We start from the raw sequence: 21,862 nt of genomic DNA, 5'->3' as shown, positions 1-21,862 counted from the left end.
AATGGAGCATTCTTGGACTGAACCACAATAGCTGTCCTTTGTTATGTGTGTTCTTATCAAGTATTCAACATGCCCAACCTAACATCTGGCAACTATTGCAAATAGGGCCTTCTTGTCCCTGAACCCTAGTTATGCATTTTGTAACACTTACACATAAGTTCTTCCTGATTTCAGTGGACCATTGCAGAATTCTGTTTTATCTGTTTTGGAGCATTTCTCTTTACCAATGTGTATATCACGACTGTATACAGCTTCTCTCTTCCCTCTTGCAGCTTCTCTCTTTCTTCTTGCATAGTGTGTATCTCCTGAAAATGAAGATTTAAAGTCATTGTTATAATTCAAAATTGGTTCTCAGCAACTGAATCAGTCCTCAGAGGAAATGAAAATTATGGTTATTGATGTAAACCAATAATACTGGCATATGAAGATTGTATACAAGCAGATGTTTGTTTTCTTTGTACACAGTGTCTGAAAATGAATAATCAAAGTCCCTTTCATTCAAATTAATTCTCAAACTATACCAGTTCTAATTGGTCATGAACTTATGAAGTTAATGAAAGACCAATGTCTTGGGGTATACTAGCCCTACTATAGGGCTTTTTAAACACACTATACCAGAGAACCGCTAAAACCCACTAACCGCTCCACTCGATTAGCCAGTCACTGGTTTAGCAGTTCTCTGGATATATAGCCAGGTTTTATGATATAGCATGGTTTTGGATCACCACAGTCAAAAGGCCCTATACTAGTAGGGCTAGGGGTATACCGGGTAACTAACCTTCATAACGAATATGGGGAGGTAGGTCACGATCATAACTTTGAACCAAGTAACAGTCAGTGACAATGTGCTGATAAAAACAATGGCCATTGTTAGGAGTATACAAAATAGTACCAATTTAGAGGGACCTTTGGGGCAGGCAACTTTTGTCAAGATTTTGGAGTCTTTGGGAGTGACATTTGCCAAAAGACTTGAACAAATTTACTTCTTTTGGTGACCATTTCCCATTTTTGTTTCAAAACATTTGGTCTTATGCAAAATTCTGTCTTTTTGAGCAATAAGTAAGGAGTCTTTGAGGGAGTGTAAGATGAAGATTGGAAAATAGAAGTATGTGTTTTCTTTTGAGTTAAAAGATATATGGTCCAAACCACCTTTAATGAGAATGAAAAAATACTACCAAAGAAAAAAATATTAAAACTCTACTAAAATGTAGCATTTAGGCTATTGTAAACATTTTCGCTTCTGACCTTCTATATTTATCCTTATGATTTAACAAGCCTACGTCATTATGGTTGTGTATATAGGGCGAGACAGCATTCCCCAAAGCTAAATCTGGTACTGAGCCAAGTAAACATTCAATCTTCAGTACACAGTCCCTTCTTGTACAATCCAAGCCCAGAGATCTTGGCACATTGTATTATGTTGAAATGATATCATCATTTAAAGTGGCATTGAATCAGATATTAATATTTGGACAGATATTTGTATGCCTTTATTCATAAATTCTTAGAGAAGCTGGTAGTCAAATGGATAAGGAGTCTGACTAGAAAACGGAGGTTTGTGGGTTCGAATCCCATGCCGGCACATTTCCTTGGCTTTTTCTGCTGAGTTGTGCACCGCACGGGATTTTGTTTTTGTCTAGTTTAATTAGGTTAGCTGTTCACTATTTCCTACATAATATATTCTATTTCCTCTTGTAGCGAGCAATCGTTCCCCATTGTGTTTATTTGTTCTTGTGCAGGATGTATAACCCCATTACTCCTTTAAATAAATCAATGTTCATTTAAAGGGTCATTGTCTTCAGAAACATACCAATACTAAACATATTTGAATATACTCTCATAAGTTTTTTTTTTAATTTCACAATGTTTTGGCACAAAGAAGTGAATATGTGTCAATATTATAATCTACACTTTTAATAATGGCCCGGGGGGTCGCTCCCATTGTGGCCTGTACACCATACGCGATAATCAACTTTTGAAAAGCACCCAAAACAAGGATTTAACCCTTGGCTAAAACGATACCCTAAACAGGTAACACGTGCCAGATTTCATACCCTAACAGGGATTTTATTCCTTGCATCAAATACCCTAAATTTCATTTCCGCGTATTAGCAATTGCAATTTTACTACCCTTTTTTCCAATTTTTCATGTTTTTGACACCCTAAACACAATACACGCGTATCGTGCCTACCCACGAAAAACTACCCTTTTTCCGCGTTTTTATTATTGCGGATGGTGTACAGGCCACAATGGGAGTGAACCCCCAGGAATAATGGATGACGACTAACATTGTAAGCGAGTCTGTGTATTGATAAGACTCAAGAATCCATTATCTAGGAACAGCGTCACGCTTCTTTCCAAATTACATCTAATCTTCCCTACTTCCTATTCACGACGTGTACACATATCACACATATTCTCTGAATAACACAACTAGTTACTGAAGAGCAACACATCTCTTCAGGGGTAGGTGGCATCTCATGGACTTAAATTAGTGTGTCATTAACTCTCTTCACTGGGTGTCGACTGCAGATGACAAGTTTCAAATTTTAAAATTCAACAATTTCAGAAATGTAAATTTTCATGACCATATTTGGAATCAGCATGAAAATTGCATTAAATTGAGTACAAGCAAGCCTAGTATTGATCCAGTAGTTCTTAACATAGCTTATCTTGATATTTTGAGAAAATATTTCAAAAGTTGAACTTTTTCCATTGAAGCGCATGGCTAGCACGCAGAGCATTAAAATACCACCATCTTGATTTGGTATGCAAAAATGGGCTATTCCAGTTGAAGTCCATATGGAAGACATGTCCTTAATCTTCCACACAGGGAGTGTAGATTTCAAAATCAATCAGGTAACCCCATTTGAAATCCACACTCCCTATGTGGGTGATTATTAAGGTCATGTCTTCCACACGGGCATTAGCGCCAATCCGGTCTGAAATGTGGGGGTACAATCGGCCTGAATTGTCAAAAAGTGGCTGAAATAAACAAAAAATGGGTCATTTTGCCGAAAGGTGGGGGACACGTCCCCCCGGATTGACGCCCATGCATACGGGGTGTAAGGATTTCAACTGGAATAGCCCAAAACTCACATCTTGATTTGGTGTATAGTAATGCTGTCACAGCCTATTTCCATTGATATCAAATCTGCCCCATTTCCTATGATGCACATTACAACAAAATTGGATATCTACCAATCTTCTAAGAAGTCTGCATAGGGGCAAGAGACTCCATTTATGGATGATATCAACTCTAACTTGTAAATTTGTGTCATCCAAATATCACCACCCTCTGTATCTTTGCATACAAACTTGATGCTAAAATAGAGTTAAAGGGGAGTTTAGCATCCATTTTGGAAATGGTGAGTCAATACCACAGAATTAGAGGAGAACTTGGACTCCCTACACTGCCACATACAATAGCGCCATCAGTTATGGGGAGAAAATTGTCCTTAAGGGATCTAGAATGAGCGTTTATGGCGTTTCGACAGTATTTTTTGTGGGTCATGAGAGCACCTCAGGCGTGTCAATTGCATTCTGAATACTGAAGCATGTCTTTCTGATATCAAATAATTTTCATTTTTGAAATTCACGATATAATACAAATTTTATGACAAATTATTAAAATTTGATATTTTTCAAATTTTGATATATAACAGTCCTCAAAGTAAATTTTATAAATCTAATGATATATTCTTAAAGTGTATGTAGCTGGGAGGAAAAGTTTACGATCAATTGAAAATTTTGACCTTTTATATTGAAGATATGGATTTTTTCCCAAAAGACCTAATTTTTTTTTGGTGTTTTGGGGAAAAAATTCATATCTTCAATACGAAAGGTCAAAATTTTCAATTGATCGTCAGCTTTTCATCCCACCTACATACACTTTAAGTATAAATCATCAGATTTATACAGTTTACTTCGAGTACTGTTACATATCAAATATATCAATTTTTAATGATTTGCCATAAAATGTGTATTACATTGCGAATTTCAAAAAATCAAAATTATTTGATATCAGAAGGACATTCTTTGTATTCAGAATGCAATTCGATATGTCTGATGTGCTCTAATGTCCCACAATAAATACTGTCCAAACGCTCATACCCCTTCCCTTAAGGTCAAAAAATATAATTCTGCTATCACCATGGCTCTTCTGGTAAAGGCGGGGCAGATAACCCATGATAAAATAACTTGTTAAAGTCGGTTCCGATCAGGGTAATAAGCCTGGTTGTTCACTACACTTGCCTATCCTGTAAGAATGCCCTGACCAGCTATGTATTGCAATACCCTTCACCAGGTCACTTGTGCCTTGCCTAAGTTTTTTCAGCATTATCTCCTAGATTGCAGCTGTTAATGCCTAGATATACTTGATATAATTTTAAATATACTACCTGCTTCTATTCTTCACACAGTAGATAAAAGACTTTCAAATAATTCTACAAAGTTCAAGGACTCATTGATTTGATATCTACAAATGACAGACAAGAGAGCTATGCTTTGATAGTGGTAGGTTGCAAAGTTAGGAAAATGATTGGGCTTGACAAGTTGACAGTGACATCAAAGAAGACAATACTTTGACATGTCACAATTATAGTTATTGGTTTGGGAATCCCGGACTACAGTCAGTCTACTCTGAAGTACAAAGTGCCGATGCGGACGCACACATTGTGTCGACTTTGAAGGCACACATACCTGCAGAGAGACGCAGCACAGCCTTTTGCTTACAGCGCTGTATACGCATCGTTGTCACTTTGTACTTCAGAGTGGACAAACTGTATTGGGTGGGACCTTTAAACTGTAACTTTCCATGAGAGTCTGTAGACCCCCTTTCTGGACCCCAAAGCTTCAAGGACTAATACATTATCCCTGAGGACAAACTTTGTTGTTCACCCACCTTCAAACAATTCTGCATAATGGTACAGTTCATCGATCTGATATCTTGGTATGATGTCATACTCAAAGGCTTCTGCCCATGTCATCATGACTGGGGGAGTAGTGATGTTCTTACTATCCACTGTATGGCTATTGATGGCTGCAACAGAAAGCAAGATAAAAACCCACAAGATTAGCATCATCCTATAATGGCACAGGTCTTATAACAGCTATAGTTTTAACATAGTATTATGCACTCTAGGTACAGTATATGATGCACGTTTGTACAATGTCTAGATTGGGTGGACATTATGTTTTGAACTATGTCAGTAAGACTGAGTAGGTTTATTCTGAGAAACAACAGCATCCTGAAAGTTGCTTAATTTCCTCTGCAGACTTTGGACAGGGAATAGTTTATTGTTGTAAAACACTACATAATACATAACACTTGGATTTGGCACATATTGCAACTCTTGTCACATGCGGAAGTAGCAAAAATCTTTGAACATGGTTATTTTCAAAAATGATTCAATAAATGTTCAGATCAGAAAGAACTAAAGATTAGATCAGTAGACATACGCATCATTTCACCTCAAGTGAGTTTGGTAGTGACGTAAGTGCTTTTACATGGTTGCGCCGCAAGCAAGCTGACAAATCACAAGTTGTATGTGTGCGCATATGTGATCCAATCTGATCCACTCAGGCCAAAGTTGGAAATTTTGAAAATAAGAGTCACTACCATTACTAACTTGTTCAGTACATACAGTTACTGCTGTTGAATCCTCTGGACTCTTGAATACTTGCTGGCTAAGTTATAAACGTTTTATAGGTCAATTTTCTTATGCTTTTTATTGTTTTTTTCCTCCTTACTTTTTGCTTATATCTCAGTTTCATTATTGCCGACTTTAGCCTGATTGGACCATATGTGGTCACATTATGCTCTGCAGGATTAGTTTAGCATGCATGATACGCACTGCAACCAGTAAAATATGAACCTCCGTCACTTTCAAACTCAAGGTGAAACAAAGAATGTGTTATCCATTTAAAATCCACACTCCCCCTGTGGAAGATTTTTGAAATATCTTCCATTTCAAATTGAATGAGCACATTGGGCAGTTCCATTTTGAGACTCGCCTTTTCTCTATAGAAGAATCAGGTTGAATCTTTCTCAGAGGGTGTATGAAATTCAAATGGTGCTCCCTAATGTGCTAATTCTATTTAAAATTCATACTCCCCCTGTGGAAGATATTTCCAAAAACTTCCACAGAGGGAGTGTGGATTTTAAATGGAATACCCCAATATAGCAATGTAAATTTAAATATTGTTGCAACCATTTCATAAACATTACAATTACAAGGAGGTTCCACAAATTAAAATACATTGTTTGCAAAATATTTAGAGTTTTTTGCAAAATTATGCAAAACAGGGTATTTGATAAATGATTCATTCTGAAAAGAGGGTCTTTCGACAAACACATTACATCAACTTTGACATAAGGATTCCCTCACCAGGGGTGAGAGGCTTTACATTGATGATGAGGAACATTTTAGATCACAAAAATCTGATTCTGTCTGCAATATGTGGTCCATAACCACAATGCTATATCGCAATTCCATTAGTTGCAAGGGAGTCAGCGGCCTCAGCCCTGTTGGGCTTCCAGCCTTTGTGGTCCTGGACCACAAGTTGCAGACAAAATTAAATATTTGCATTTTAGACCTACTTGTGGATTCTGCAACTAAGATGGCATATGATTGGATGTCCCCATAAGCTTCATCAAAGAATGTGGTGTCAAAGGTCACAGTAAACGAATTCCTATGAATAGCATTGCTAGGTGGTACACCTGGCTGGCGACCTGTGGCTTTTGGAGCTGTGGAAAGTAAAAACATAAACTTTGTTGTTAAGGTGTGTCAGAGTAGTCATGGGCGTTCAACTCCAATAAAATCCATTTTCATTGTCTAGATTAGGGGATTAATGAAAAGTTACACCTTGAAGATTTGAATGCGTACGGAATGCAAAACATGCACTTTCAAAAATTGCTTAATATATTGTGGTTCTTGAGAAATGTGTCCTTTAGGCTGCAATCACATAGAAGTATACGGTATATGGTATTCGCTATACGATATACTATACGCTCATTCGATCAGGCTGAGTTCACATAGGAGTATACTATGTGAACTCAGCCTGATCGAATGAGCGTATATCGTATAGCGAATAGTGCCCTCTTATGTGACCCGGTACTATGAAATTACCTTGCTCGATTTAAGCTATACGCGTGCACCTGCAAAACGTGCACCGTATACCCGAATAGTATACTTCTATGTGATCGCAGCCTTATGAAGATGTTTTGTTTTAACACTCTTTACATCATAACCCAAGAACCACAAGACCTACAAAAGTGTAATTAATTCTGCGACAAGACCGCTTCAAAATAACCACATCAAATTGCTGAAAAGGTACCCCAAAAAGTGTGGCACATCCCCATACACCTTCAACCAACGAGGAACACCCATGGGATTCTAATGACAAGAATAACTTATATGAGATAACTTTCTCCCCCCAGACTGGGTGGATCAAGTTGGGTCTCTTTAGTTAATAATAATATTCTGTTTTTGATATTGTTTTGTCTCCTGTCCAGACAAGACTTCCGGCTATAATTAAAAACATGTTTTCTGGTTTTATAATTATAATAAATATGAAAATATCTTTCATTATTTTGAACAAATCTATGCAAATTCATAAAGACCTACATATTACTCCTTCATATCAACATATGAATCACTGTCCACATAATGATCAAAATATTATTAATATATTGTCTGTTTTCCTATTTGTGACATGATCAAGGGGAATGAGTCACATGTCGACCCTGGTCGAATATGAGTTTTACATGCTTCTAAAGAAGACATTTAGAGCTTTCAGAAACTGAAAACCCCATGTTGATACGACTTTTCTTTGCAAAGTTACGTCAATTTATCAATCACTGAAAACAAAATAAAACAAAAGAATTTTAACACTTTTTTTGCCAATATCTCAAAAACAATATTAACGACATCCGACTCATTTCCCTTGATCGTGTCACATATAGCCAACTTATTTTGATGTGTGGTGCAAGCATCATGTCTGCCCACCATACCTACCTCCGATAGGGGTCCTAACATACTGAGTCACAGGTGATCCCTTTCCTGCCCCAGTGCTTGCAGCGATCTGTAGCCAAGATTAAAGGGGGAAAGTAAACAGTAAGTTACGTTGTAATGGGTGAGAATAGTCACAGGGGAAATCACTTTATGTCCTGTCCTGTTTCGTTGAATACTGCCATCTATCATTAGTACCATGGTCTTTATTCTGTAGTAATGCTGTGTGTTCATGTATGTCTCACTCACACCTGTGGGGGTAAACCTCCAACAAATGCATTATTCCAGGTAAAAACAGGGTCAAAATGTCCAAGGTCTTAAATTAGTAAGAAAAAGGGGACCAGTTTTTCACCTTAAACTGTTCAATGCCCAACAAGTCCAATTTTTGTGGGGTGAAGCCCACTCTTTGAATGCAAGCAATTTTTGGTTTGGACATGGGCTTCCAGTTAAAATCCATACACCCCATGACATGACCTTAATCTCCCACAAAAGGGGTACAGATTTCAAATGCAGTCACCCATTCAGGCAACCCCATGTGAAATTCACACTCCCTGTGTGGAAGATTAAGGTCAATGTCTGTGTGTTCCATATGAGGCATTTTTTAACGGATTTCAAAAGAAATAGCCAAATTCTACAACCAAAAAATAATCCTGCGTTTGGACCTGGACATGCTGCATGTATTACTCATTGCAACAAAATGCAGCAGTAGTTTTTTTTTGCGGAAATAACGTCCATCAGGAGAACAAAGCCTTGAATAAATCTAACAAATTTGAGCAGAAAATCAAAGTTGAGAGCCAAAAATCATAGCCGAAAAAATAATGTTTGTCACAACAGAAAAAGACATTCCAAAACGTCACACTGACACTAAATACTGCCTTGACCCTCTGTAACCCATGTGATACAATTGATAGCCATTACTCAGGCTCTGTTATCTTTGAGATCATTACCTGATCACCCTATAGACCACTTGACATCATTGTTTATCAACAAAGGCGAGGGACTGGTCTATCGATATGTTTGAATGAACCGCTACACTGATGCAATGGCTTTCTTGAACAATATGACATATTGAAATGTGGTGGGCAATTCAAAATGCATGTGCCTTGAGCAAACTACGATCTGTACACACAATGCAGGGCAAAGAACAATGGAAATTGTCATAATTTGTGCGCAATGAAACCACATGTCAAGTAGTCTATAGGGAGATCCAAACTATTGGCCAGGTAATGCTACTTCATATACCTGGTGCTGGTGGCCACCTCAGTCTAGAATATCAAGACTTGGTGACCAATTCAGTGTAAGCACAGATCCTGATGTAAGGTCTTATGGTGCCACTGCCAACTCAAAACTTTGTCAAGGAAATTGAAAGTAGCAAGTGGCAGGTCAGCAGTAGACAACATTTCACTTTCTGAAGATTTGCAATGACCCTTGGGTACAAAACGATCACATTTCTAACCATACAACAGTCTAATTTTGGTCTATGTGGCGGAGTTGCCATCATTTTTCAGGCCAAGATGCAGCACATACCACATTATTGCAGTCAGATTTCAAATGGATTCTACTCTTACCTTACCCAAATATGGGATTTAAGAATAACTCTTAATTAACTAGGGCGCAAACCCTCTGATCACTGATGACATGTGACTGCCCCCTCCTAGTAACCATGGCGTAAGATTGGGAAAATCTGCCGTCATTTAATTTTTTCTGTTCAGTGAATGCTCAGTAAATTCATTATATGATTTGGTTCACTTTAAGTTTGGTAGTGACGTCAATGCTTTTTTGCGGTTGCGCCGTAAGCGTGCCAACAAACCGCCTCAGTACGTGTGCGTGTACACTCAGCGAATTTAACTTTCCGCGAGCGATTCGATATTGCGGCGAGCAAAAGACGCACATACGTCACTACCAAACTTGAGGTGAACCAAATTATAGGCCTACAGATTCACTGAACAAAATTGTATTGGAGAAATTCATATGATCAGGTTTGTAGCAACCTTCACAGGCTCAATCAAGAAATTTGGAATTAGCAGAGGGTAGTAAAATATTGCCATATCTCGAGAAATACAAATACAGGTACATACTTAGCTAGCGAGCTATATTTTCTAAGGCATGGCAATACATATGAATCAGCCCAATGATGCTGTTTGTGCACTATTCTGGCAATCCTGTGTACCTCTGATGATTCAACACTAGATTTCCACTTGAGCTTGCAGGAGGGGAAATGTTAACCTTTTTGCTCTCAAATTGACTTAATTCTTCATTTTCCTGCATATTATTATGGCTTACAATATATGAAAATATTAAGAAAATCATTGTTACATGGAAAAAAGCTCAACTTAAAAATGGTCCTGTAAAATATTTATTTAAATTCAATACAAATGTCAAATTTTAAGAATAAATGCGATGATACCAGAACCAACCAGGCCAAAGGGCAACAATTGTAAAATTGAGATACAGGTAAAAATAAGGAGTAAACAATAAATACATAAGAAATTTGGTACTGTTCATAACTTTGCAAGTATGCTGGGGTGTAAACATTTCAGCAATATTACAGTTTTACTATACAGGGTTCCCACACCTTGAAGCCTTTAAAATTCAAGGACTTTTCAAGGGCTTTCAAGGTCTAAAAGCATGATTTTCAAGGACTTACCACAACACAAAAATCATGATGCGGCTCTCCATGCGGCACATATTAATGAAAGTGACAGCTCCGTTAGGTAAAATTCCAATTTTCAAGGACATTTAAGGACCTTGTGCAAATTTCCAGGACTTTCAAGGCCTTGAAAAGGTGTTTTCAAAACCCTGAGTCTATAAAAGTTGATGATGAAAACTTTTCATAATTGCCTCCATTGGCCTGATTGGATCAGATTGCTTCACAAATAAATATGTAAAATACTTACAGTCAATGTGTAGTTGCATCCAGCATACAAGTCTCCAATGACCACTTTAGTGCTAGTCCCTGGTAACCTCCTATCCAGCACAGATGGGCATGGCTTACCCTGTAAAGAAGTCAAAGAAAAATTGTATGATAGTTTGGTGATAAAGGACCTATCATGTTGGTATATATGTGAGTTAATTGATACAAATATGGAAAACAGATAAATGGATGGCATCAGAGATAGTCTTGGATAACAATCAGGCCTCATGCATGAAAGCTACCCACTTTGACAAAGATAAAAAGCATACGTGCTTACTAAGGGTTTTGAGCAAATCATTGATACACATAGTTATATTAGTTGTATAGGAACAAGTAAACCTGCAAATGTGTGTCTCAATCCCATTAGCTCAGTTGGTACTATGATACAATTTCATGTTTTCAAAAGCGCTCAATAGTAAGCACATGTGCTAACTATCGAGTTTTACGGTAATATATACTAAGATTTCTTGTAAACACTAATACAATCTGTATCATTGGAGTAGTAATGTAAACTAAGTTAATAAATTCTTATGAAAATCCAATGCTGATCTGCTCATAATGTCATTTTGGTCCACTAAATGTGACATATTATGACAGGGACATTCTATATAGATCAGAGGAAAAAGAATTGCTATATCTTTTTATGGGTATTTTAGTGCCTGAACCACCCTGAACTAAATAGTTGATAGGGTTAAGGAATACAACTGCTATCACATACTTTTTGAATATATGGTATCTTACCAGGCTAGTACTGCCATAATAGCTGATATGATATGCTTCTATGATGCCATTTGGTTGCTTAGGCTCTGAGAAGGTTGCTAATACTTCAACTGGCGAGATAGCCTTCACTAGAAAATTTTCCACTCTAGTTGGAACTGTAGAAGATGATAAAAAAGGCATGGTGACATTAGAATATAGATATCAAAATTCATCATATAACAGATTTAATAAATCTTTTTTCAAACAAATTGTATATTAATTGTACAACCAAATTTGCAAATGTATCAAAAACTAAACATGTTTACAGTTTTGATATTTTGTGTTTGCAAACTTGGATGTTAAACATGATTAGAGCCTAAAACTTGGTGTTGAGGTTTTAAGCATATGCTTACAAATTACCATTTGGATTTTAAACATATTCACATAATAACCACAAGTAAAGTGTTTAATGTCAAGACACTAGCTTTTGTTGTTGCTTGGGTTTTTGCTTCATTGTCTTACATTGTGCGAAACACATTGAACAACTCCTGGAGGAAATTAGTGTATACATGACAACTGCAATATTTCACATGAATCACCATTAGTAGAGATCAAAATACATGACATAATGTAACATATCTCATTGTCTCAACCCAAGATGGCTATATATGCGATAGTTCCCTTTTGTGTCTCATCAGAAATGATGTCTCTCTCTCCCCTCTCTCTCCTCTTTCCCCCTCTTTCATAATATTACACTCATAATAAATATTCTAGGTAATATAGCACATCACAATATGATCTGCGTATTTGGGGAGGGTGTTGAGGTGTATACAGGTAACCGGTTCTGACTGTGGCAAGAGCCAGGGTACAAACTGGTACACTATACCCCAACCATATGACTCCAATGAGGCAGCCATACAATTTTGTCACCCAACAGAAACCATTAGACGGTGTGTGTCATTAAGGAAATGTTTCATTTTATTAGGATGTGTCTGATCTCATCAAATCAGGCAGTAAATCCAAAAGTTAACCACTGGATCATGGGTACTTTTTGTAAGAAATTTTGGGGGAAAATATCTGAAAATAGAAAGCATCTCTGTGACCTTTAGTGATTCATTCAATCTGATGAAAATGAATAAATTAATTAATTAACAGGGTCATTAAGAAGTTCCAATTTTGTTTTCACATCAACATTGGAAAATAAAATCAGCTCTGAATGTAGGTAAAAATCAACTCTTTGTGGGGTCTTGCAAAGGGCAAGTCGATTATAGGTTAAAGAGTTTCACTTAAAGAGAACTTGTGAAACTTCTACTTTGTTAACAATAATCTGGAGTGGGAGGGTACTGGGGGCCATCACCCAATAATTTTGGTGGGGGCCAAGTAAGGCACAATCAATAATAAGGTAAAATTCATGATTTGAAGGCCGTAACCCCTTGGCCATATAGAGCTGTGTAACTAAAGGTAAAAGTCATGCATATCAAAAGTTTTGTGCGGGAGGGGGATACCCACCCCATCAATTGTTTCACCCATTGGACGATTCCTCATATCAATGGACTTCCATATACTCCATGTAAGATTGTAAAACTTCTGACATTAGTTTGCACGGATCATATCAATCAAAAATCAAAGATAATATATAACTTTGACATTTTTCAGTGTGCAGTTGACAACAAAATCCACTCCATACATACTGATGGTTATTAGGATTTGTTACAAAGTAAATATCTGTTTCCTCTGATATATATGACACAATCTGATCTAGTCAGACCGAAGTTGGAAATAATGAAATTGAGATACATATAGACCCAAATAAGAAGCAAAAAACAATAAAAACATGGACATAAAAAAGTTCAAAAATTTGCACTAAACTATAGAGGCCCTGCATGCTTTTATCAATTGGCTCCAAACAAAGGATTTGAACCGATGTCCTTCATCATAATCATGACGCAGTGCAGTCCATTCAATCAAATGTTGTCATCAACCTATTTGGTCGTAGACTTGTAGTGCATTTGTTATGTGTGTTATGTGATGTATGAGACGAACTGTTGTGGTACTTGCAAACATGCTTTTGTTGAATGCATTTGAATAGTCCGTCATAATTACAGTATGATACGTCATATGCACAACCTCTATGCCAGAGACTTGGAGGTTTCAAGATCAGTAAGCTTAGGTACTGAATAAGTTAATAATGGCAATAACTTCATTTTCAAGATTTCCAACTTTGGACTGAGTAGATCAGACATGTCACATTATAGCAACATACTGGTTAACAATCTGACAGCTGCTAGAGAACACATCTTCTCTTCCAATCAATTTTCATTTTCATTTAGAACATACCACAATTGTATCTGATTTGCTGTTTTAAGGGCTGGGGTATGAACGTTTGGACAGTATTTATTGTGGGACATTAGAGCACATCAAACATATCGAATTGCATTATGAATACAAAGAATGTCCTTCTGATATCAAATAATTTTGAATTTTTGAAATTAGCAATGTAATACACATTTTATGGCAAATCATTAAAATTGATATTTTTGATATTAACAGTACTTGAAGTAAACTTTATAAATCTGATGATTTATACTTAAAGTGTATGTAGGTGGGATGAAAAGCCGACGATCAATTGAAAATTTCGACCTTTTCATTATTGAAGATATGGATTTTTTTCCCAAAACACCCAAAAAAATTGGTCTTTTGGGAAAAAATCCATATCTTCAATATGAAAGGTCAAAATTTTCAATTGACCGTCGGCTTTTCCTCCTCCTGCTACATACACTTTAAGAATATATCATTAGATTTATATAATTTACTTCGAGGACTGTTATATATCAAAAATTGGAAAAATATCAAATTTTTATAATTTGTCATAAAATTTGTATTGTATTGTGATTTTAAAAAAATGAAAATTATTTGATATCAGAAAGACATGCTTTGTATTCAGAATGCAATTCGATAGGTCTGAGGTGCTCTCATGTCCCACAAAAAATACTGTCGAAAACGTAATAAACGCTTCATTTTGGATCCCTTAATGCATTTGTCAGAATGTTTCCTCAAATTTGTAATAGATTTAGAATTCTATAAATTTGTAATTGAATGTGCACTGGCATTTTTAAAAAGGCCTGTTTGCACACTGCCTGAAGTCGACTTTAGTCAAATTTGAATTCAACTTTGTTTGTGTATAATCAGGGGTGCTGCATTTTGAACTCAAATTCAAACTTTTGCAGTGTAATCGAACACACAATTAGAAGTCAACTTCATAATGATTATTTGAAGCATAATGTCAAATCCACAATTTGTTTTGAAGTCGACTACCATGTAAACATCCCATCAACAAATAATTTATGCTAATCCTTTATCGCAATCTGAATTTGATGTCGCAATTGAAGTACGAAAAAACCTGTAACTCAAAATGGCGTTTTTGCACATAAGGCTGTCTGACTGGTACCTTAGGATTGTATAGCCATAACAAGTTATAACCACAGAAATTGTTATCAGCAAAAATGTAAAGCCCTAAGGGACCGTTCACAAACACTTGTAAGGGGGGGCCTGATGCAAAAAAAGGGGGCCCTGAAAATTTTCACCCTCCTAAGGGGGGGGGGGGCCCTAAAAAAATGACCACGATTTTTCCTGGGAAAATGGAGTTTATATGCTTTTCTATGGGGTTGACCGATAATTTTCATGTCGAAAAAGGGGGGCCCTGAAATTTTCGAGGTCTGTAAAGGGGTCCCCGAAAAATTTTCGCGATAAAATTTTTTTGCATCAGTCCCCCCCCCCTTACAAGTGTTTGTGAACGGTCCCTAAGTGCAATGCTATGCATGAAATGTGTGAGAGCCAGAAGGCTGTAACTACAAAAACGCCTGTATCATTACATGTTGTTTTTGTACTTAGGGCCTTTTGGCTCTGACACCTTGATATAGCTGTGACTAAAAGTTCAAATGTTGTCATATGAAAACAATCTTCACTTTCAAGACACTTTTAACCTTTCTCACACTGTGGACTCACACCCATATCTGCTGAAGTAAATAAACATATCAAAAATTTTTGTTTCACAATTTTGTTTCAATTTCTAAATTAAAGTATAATGTGTTAAATCCATTTGATGAAGAGAACAAACATGCCTAGTATTGGTTCAATGTCTTGAAATACAAAATTCAAGATAACTCTCTCCACACGGGTGTCAACTGCAGATGACAAGTCTCAAATTTTATTTCAAAAATTCAAAAATTTCTTAAATGCAAATTTTCATGACCATATTTGGTATCAGCATGAAAAATGCATTAAAATGAGTACAAACAAGCCTAGGATTGGTTCAGTGGTTCTTGAGATAGCTCTTGATATTTTGAGAAAATATCTAAAAACTTGAGCTTTTTATGTTAAAGCCTATGCATGGCTAGCACGCAGAGCATTCAAAGGTTGTTTAAAATGTTCAGTTTTAGCCCATATGTAGAATTCCAGCAGCCATGTTATGAATATAGACTACGGATCCTTTGAGATACTCCCTCCCAAACAGGAAGCCAGCTAATAAGTTCACCTTTAGGCTTTTCACTTTATATCAATCCATCAATCAATGACGAGATAAAAGCAAAGCTATGTAATGTCTTGAACATATAGCTTAACATTCCGAGCTGATTCTGCCGCCGGGGGGGGGGGTTCTTCCTGGTTGAAGGTATACGGGGATGTGCCACGGTTTTGGGGTACCTTTTCAGCGATTTTGGTATATCGATGGGTGGGTTTTCAGTGGATACCAATCGCCCAATTAGGCGCATTTGGGCAAAAAATGCCATTAAAGCGCCCAATTATGGCAAATTTGGGTGCTTTTTCTTGAAAATTGGTTTACTGATGGGTAGCAAAAACAGCAAAAAGTAGGTATAGAGAAAGTCAGCATCCGAAAGTCTGCGTGGCACACCCCCGTACAAATTTTTTCTAAGACCCCCCCCCCCCCGGATTCTGCCCACAATTACAGACTGAATCATATTTTTTGATAGGCCTAATACTCCATGATCTTCCTATTTAATAAAATTCATTCTATCACAAACTGATTTCTGATAACATGAATTATGACAATATCCCCCCTCCCAATTTCAGTTGGGATTGAGAACAAACTTGAAATTTGGGCTGGCATTTTTAGCATCGACTCTGATAAAAGGGCTAGGAAGCCAGACATTTTGGCTGCTTAAAGTTATGAGAAAGCAACATATTTATGAGAAGTCCAAGCAAATTGTTAGTTGGAATTCCAGGAATCAAAGCTTTCAATTTTTTTAATTACAACTGTCTTTCCAAAAGGGTTTTGCTGACAGCTGTCCATTTCACCCTACTTCCTGCTGTATTTTCCATAGGGGGTGCAGAATTAATCTGGAAGAGCTCGTTGTAAAACAAACTAAATACCAAACTTGTGATTATCAATACTAAAGTTAATTTTTTCTTTCTTTCATGGTCCAGGTATGCGCTGGCGATTGGTGATCACGTGGAAGCGACAGGGTCTCCTCTCCTTCTAAACGCTGATGACCAATGGATGAACCGTCTTGTTGTCAAGACCGTTGATCAGCCAATCACTGTTTATCGCCTGTGTGTTTATGCTCGTGTACGCCATACGCACAACCAGACCACGGAAGAAATAAAAAAATAACTTCACTTACTGTCGGGTAGTGTGTGAACTACAATACTCCTTGCATTACTGACTAACCCATCTACATTGGCTATAATACTGATGGTATATGGTCTACCGGGTCTCAAGTTAGTAAAGTCTAGCCGCCTTCTGTTGTATGGTATCTGAAAGAGACAAAAAAAAAAAAGGTTCTGAGTTATCATTGTGATTTTAAAATAAAGCTTAAAATGTAACAGTTGTGTTGATCAGTATTCTTTTCAGTAAATTTAACCCCATGAGAACTACCTGCCGATTGGCCAAAAAGAAGTTTTCATTATCAATTGGCCCAATCAGCAACATTGTTAGAATAATTTCACCACGCAAAAAATTGGGGTGAATTATTTGCAAAGCTCCATTCTGATTGGTGATTAAAGTGAAGATATCATGTAATTGACCAATCAGAGGCAATGTTAGATCGGTTGGTAGTGCTCAAAAGTAAAAAATCTGGATGGGATTCAGTGAGATCTAAAACATTTCAAGAAAACTAAATTAGACTATTCCTGTTGAAATCCACACACCCCCTATGCAGTCTATAAGATCGAATTGATTAATTCGAATTAAACAATTCATCGAGTGGCCATGGGCAGCCCCATAAGACATGTTACAAGACTACCAAGTGACAGGTGATGGACCATACACACACAAAAGAATAGGCACTTTTTTGATCATTTTCATCAAGGTTACTAAAAACTTACCTAGCTAATTTATTATTATGCAGCAGGGGTCTCTGCCTTTTTAATATGTTATGAAATCCAGAATTTTGTTTTAAAAATTGGCCAAGGTTACTGCTGTCCCATTCAAAAGCACAGGAAGACCACCCACATCATTGAGGTCAACTTTCTAGACTTCCTGTCTACTGGCAGTAATGGCTACTGCCAGTGCTAACATCAATGAATTGTTTAAAATGAATTAATAAATTCGGTATTATAGACTGCTATGGAAGACATGACCTTAATAGAGGGAGTGAATATTTCAAATGGAGTCACCCATTCAGGTAATCCAATTTTAAATTCAAATTGATTTTAACTGGAATAGCCCATTGGCTTGAAGTCCCTGCAAATTCCTTCAAAGTTCAAAAGCAAAACATCATTTTTTGCTTTCCAATCTTTTTTTTATTATCGTAGAGGGAGACTCACAACCAACAGTGAAAAATATTCCAGCAAAGCACAAACACCAATCTAAATAAAGCCAATGACACATAGGCAAATGTTTCCTCGTAATGTTACACTAGCATGTTGTCAGTAAACATAACTAGCAAGTACACCTGATGCACCGGGCCTGATAGGATTATGCGGAAATAACAAGAGACCAAAACTTGATTAAAAACATATTTAGAGCGCACATAATACCGTACACTCATACCCGATGGTTATGATGGACCCTGGTATGATGTCATTCATTTTGATAAATAGCCTACATGTGACATATTGTCAGATTTACAAACTATATCAATTGGTTTGGAAACAAGCCACCCCCACCTCCAGAAAATTTGTTAACACAAGACTAAAACATTTTCAGAAGTTACCTTTGCAGTTATGAAAAGAAACAAAATTGAATGGATAGACCTACACTCCATTTGGAAATGCCCCAGGGGTTGAGTTTTGAAAATAACAAGTGTGCTACAAACCGCACTTCGGAATTTAGGTGTTCTATAAATCGCTGACAGGCAATTTAACTAGGTGTGCAATGGAGTGTGATTAAAGCGCACCTTAAAACTTGATCTCTGATGCCCAGCTTAAAATCGGGTTAAAACCTCTTGCCAACATTAGCTGAAAACTGTTATGGAATGAACACAAGGCATGATCATAAGCATTATGTGCAGCAAAATGTATCTATTGATATTACAGACACTTTATTGTTTAAGTTACCATTAATGATAATTTTTTCATGCAAGTAAATCTCAGTGTATTTATATTTTACACATTGACATAAAATTTACATTAAACAATAATATTTAATTTGCATTGTTAATTTGCATGGTCAAATCAATGGTAAAACTAAAATACACTTGTTGGAAAAATAGATCAAAGTCTTAACAGGTGCTTCCTAATGTACCTTTATCAGTACTACACTAGGGCAAGTACCATACCAAAATAGATGACAAATGTCTGCAGGGCTGGGTTACGCGTCATGGTTAAGGGGAGACTTAATCCTAACATCCCACTCAAATAACCTGTATCAGGAAACTCAGGTGAGAAGTATAAGCATATACAGAGGAGATGGGAGTTTACTCTGTCATACATTTGACCTCGGGGCTACGAGCAGGGTTCCTGCACCTTGAAACCTTTTTTAAAATTCAAGGACTTTTCAAGGATTTTTAAGGTCCAAAAGCATGATTTTCAATTTTCAAGGACTTATCACAACACAAAAATTATGATGCGGCTCTCCATGCAGCACGTATTAACGAAAGTGACAGCACTTCTCCACTCCCCAAATTTTGTCAAAATTATACTTTAGGTAAAATTCCAATTTTCAAGGACTTTCAAGGACCTTGTGCAAATTTCAAGGACTTTGATGCACACAGACTACCTACATAATACCAATGCTGCTACTGCACAGGACCCACCAGTAGTGGTACTGCACTGATACTACACTGGTACTCCCCTGGTACTGCACAGTACCAGCCAAGTACCTTGGTGAGGGTGTACCTTTGCAGGCAGCCCCAATAGGAATTTTGTAGTGTATCTACTCTCTAATGTAAAAGAGTGAAAAACCACTCACAAAGAGTGAATTCTTCACTCCCCTTTGAGCCATAGGAGGACAGCTTCACTTAAAGTGAAATTAACTCTTTAGAAAGAGTGAATTATTTCAAAAAGAGTGAAACTTATCACTATTCTGAAAGAGTGACTTTCGCCTAAAAAAGGAACCACCCTCCTATGAATGATCCTGTGGGAGTGAAGAATTCACTCTTTTTGATTGGTTTTCACTCTGTTACATTTAGAGAGTAAGGCTGAAGTTAAGCATGAGCCTAGGACTACATTTTAAGTAAGCTTAATGATAATGATCTAGTTCATGTTATATAAAACAAATATAAGAATATTTGTATGAATAAACTACACTCAAGTGCAAAATTACTGGCACACTTAGGCCATCTTGATTAAATCCTGTGTCTCAAAGCTGCCGTGCGCGTTAGTAAAATCGTGCGTGTAGTCCTCTTTGAAAATCAAGAAATTCATTTTTTCATCTTTCAAAAAGCCGAAAATAAAACTCAAAAATTTGTATTTGATTTCAAGTTTTCGATTTTTTCACAAATTTTGGACAGGAAAATAATAAAAGAGAAGAATAATAGTTTGTAGCAGTGACTTTTTGGTCTGCTAATCCAATATTTACAACATTGGATATTATTTGCACAAAATGCTTGTCCGAAATCCTGTAGACACATAAAAAAAATTAAATTAAAAAAAATACAGGAAAAAACACCGCATTCAGCATAAGGTTTTGAATTTCTCACAAGCTTTGAAACACAGGATTTAATTAAGATGGCCGTACGTACAGATTTATCCACATGAATTTTAAGCATTACAGATTTTTTGGTCCATGACAAATCTCTGAAAACACCTTTAAATAAGTTGAGATACACAAATATTCTTTACCTCTCTGCTTTCATCCACATTTCCTTTTCCAGACCGGATGTTAACGATGTAAGAATCCACCAAACCTTCTGCTGCAAACCATGACAAGATGACTCGCCATTTATCAATCAAATTAAAGGTGATATCGCCTGGGATTCCTGGCTCTGCAAATAGAAATAAATGTGAACAAACAATAATTTGTTATCAATAATGTTAATTTAAGGGTAAACATGGGGATAGTTCTTTGCATATCCTTTAGCTATTCCAGTTGAAATCCATACCCCCCCCCCATGGAAAACATGACATTAATCTTCTTCCACAGAGGGGCTGTAGTAATTTCAAATGGAGTCACCCATTCAGGCTTTTTGCCCTTAACAACTATCCAAATCATCTAAAACAATGTTTTAAATGCTCAAAGTAAGGCTCTTTTACTTAATGGAAAACTGTCAAGTTCTAGGAGGAAAGGAGTAATGTTTTCTGCAGGAGAGAAGAAAGAACTGGGCTGAAAATGCAGTCAAGATGCACACAATACTCTCCTTAAAAAAGCGCAGTGACTTATAATGCACTACACGCAGGCACAACACGTACACATTGATCCACAAGCCTCAGCACACTTTACAGGTTGTTGCTATAACCAATATGGCCTCATATCATTCCATAAACCATTTAACAATAACATAGGAACTTTGCAGCTTCAAGAGCGCACACCCTAGACATTCCACATATGCCCATCGCAACCAGGATCAGCTCCCCGAGGTTTGTACGGGTTACAAGCTATTAACATACTAATTTTACTTATTTGAATTTTGCTTTCTTTTGTGGCCCTTTTGTTATTTGTTTGTCTCTCATTTTTTACCTTTCAGTTGTTTCTTTATATCAATTTCCAGGGAAATCTCATCCTACAAAATTAAGGGACATTCAACCTTTACACCAGGCTAGACCTGCTCACAAAATATTACTTTTGTAAAACAACCTGTTGATTTGTTTACAAACCATACACATATCCCCATGCTCCCG

At 36.8% G+C, this 21,862-nt stretch overlaps 1 protein-coding gene across 1 annotated transcript in view; it reads right to left on the bottom strand.

Annotated features, from left to right (window-relative positions):
* Positions 1–21,862, bottom strand: part of LOC140165895 (tyrosine-protein phosphatase 10D-like) — an 86,344-nt gene that overhangs the window by 48,382 nt on the left and 16,100 nt on the right. Inside the window, exons 3-10 of the mRNA XM_072189240.1 lie at positions 20,867–21,009; positions 17,266–17,398; positions 11,669–11,802; positions 10,911–11,009; positions 8,020–8,086; positions 6,603–6,749; positions 4,905–5,042; positions 152–305 (exon numbers count right to left, since the gene is read on the bottom strand). Coding sequence (XP_072045341.1) covers positions 152–305; positions 4,905–5,042; positions 6,603–6,749; positions 8,020–8,086; positions 10,911–11,009; positions 11,669–11,802; positions 17,266–17,398; positions 20,867–21,009 — 1,015 coding nt within the window. The remainder of the gene's footprint in view (positions 1–151; positions 306–4,904; positions 5,043–6,602; positions 6,750–8,019; positions 8,087–10,910; positions 11,010–11,668; positions 11,803–17,265; positions 17,399–20,866; positions 21,010–21,862) is intronic.

This window comes from Amphiura filiformis, chromosome 12 (assembly GCF_039555335.1).
Source record: "Amphiura filiformis chromosome 12, Afil_fr2py, whole genome shotgun sequence".
Lineage (NCBI taxonomy): Eukaryota > Metazoa > Echinodermata > Ophiuroidea > Amphilepidida > Amphiuridae > Amphiura > Amphiura filiformis.
The sequence above is the reverse complement of the archived record's forward strand: the minus strand, read 5'-3'. Positions and strand labels throughout refer to the sequence as shown.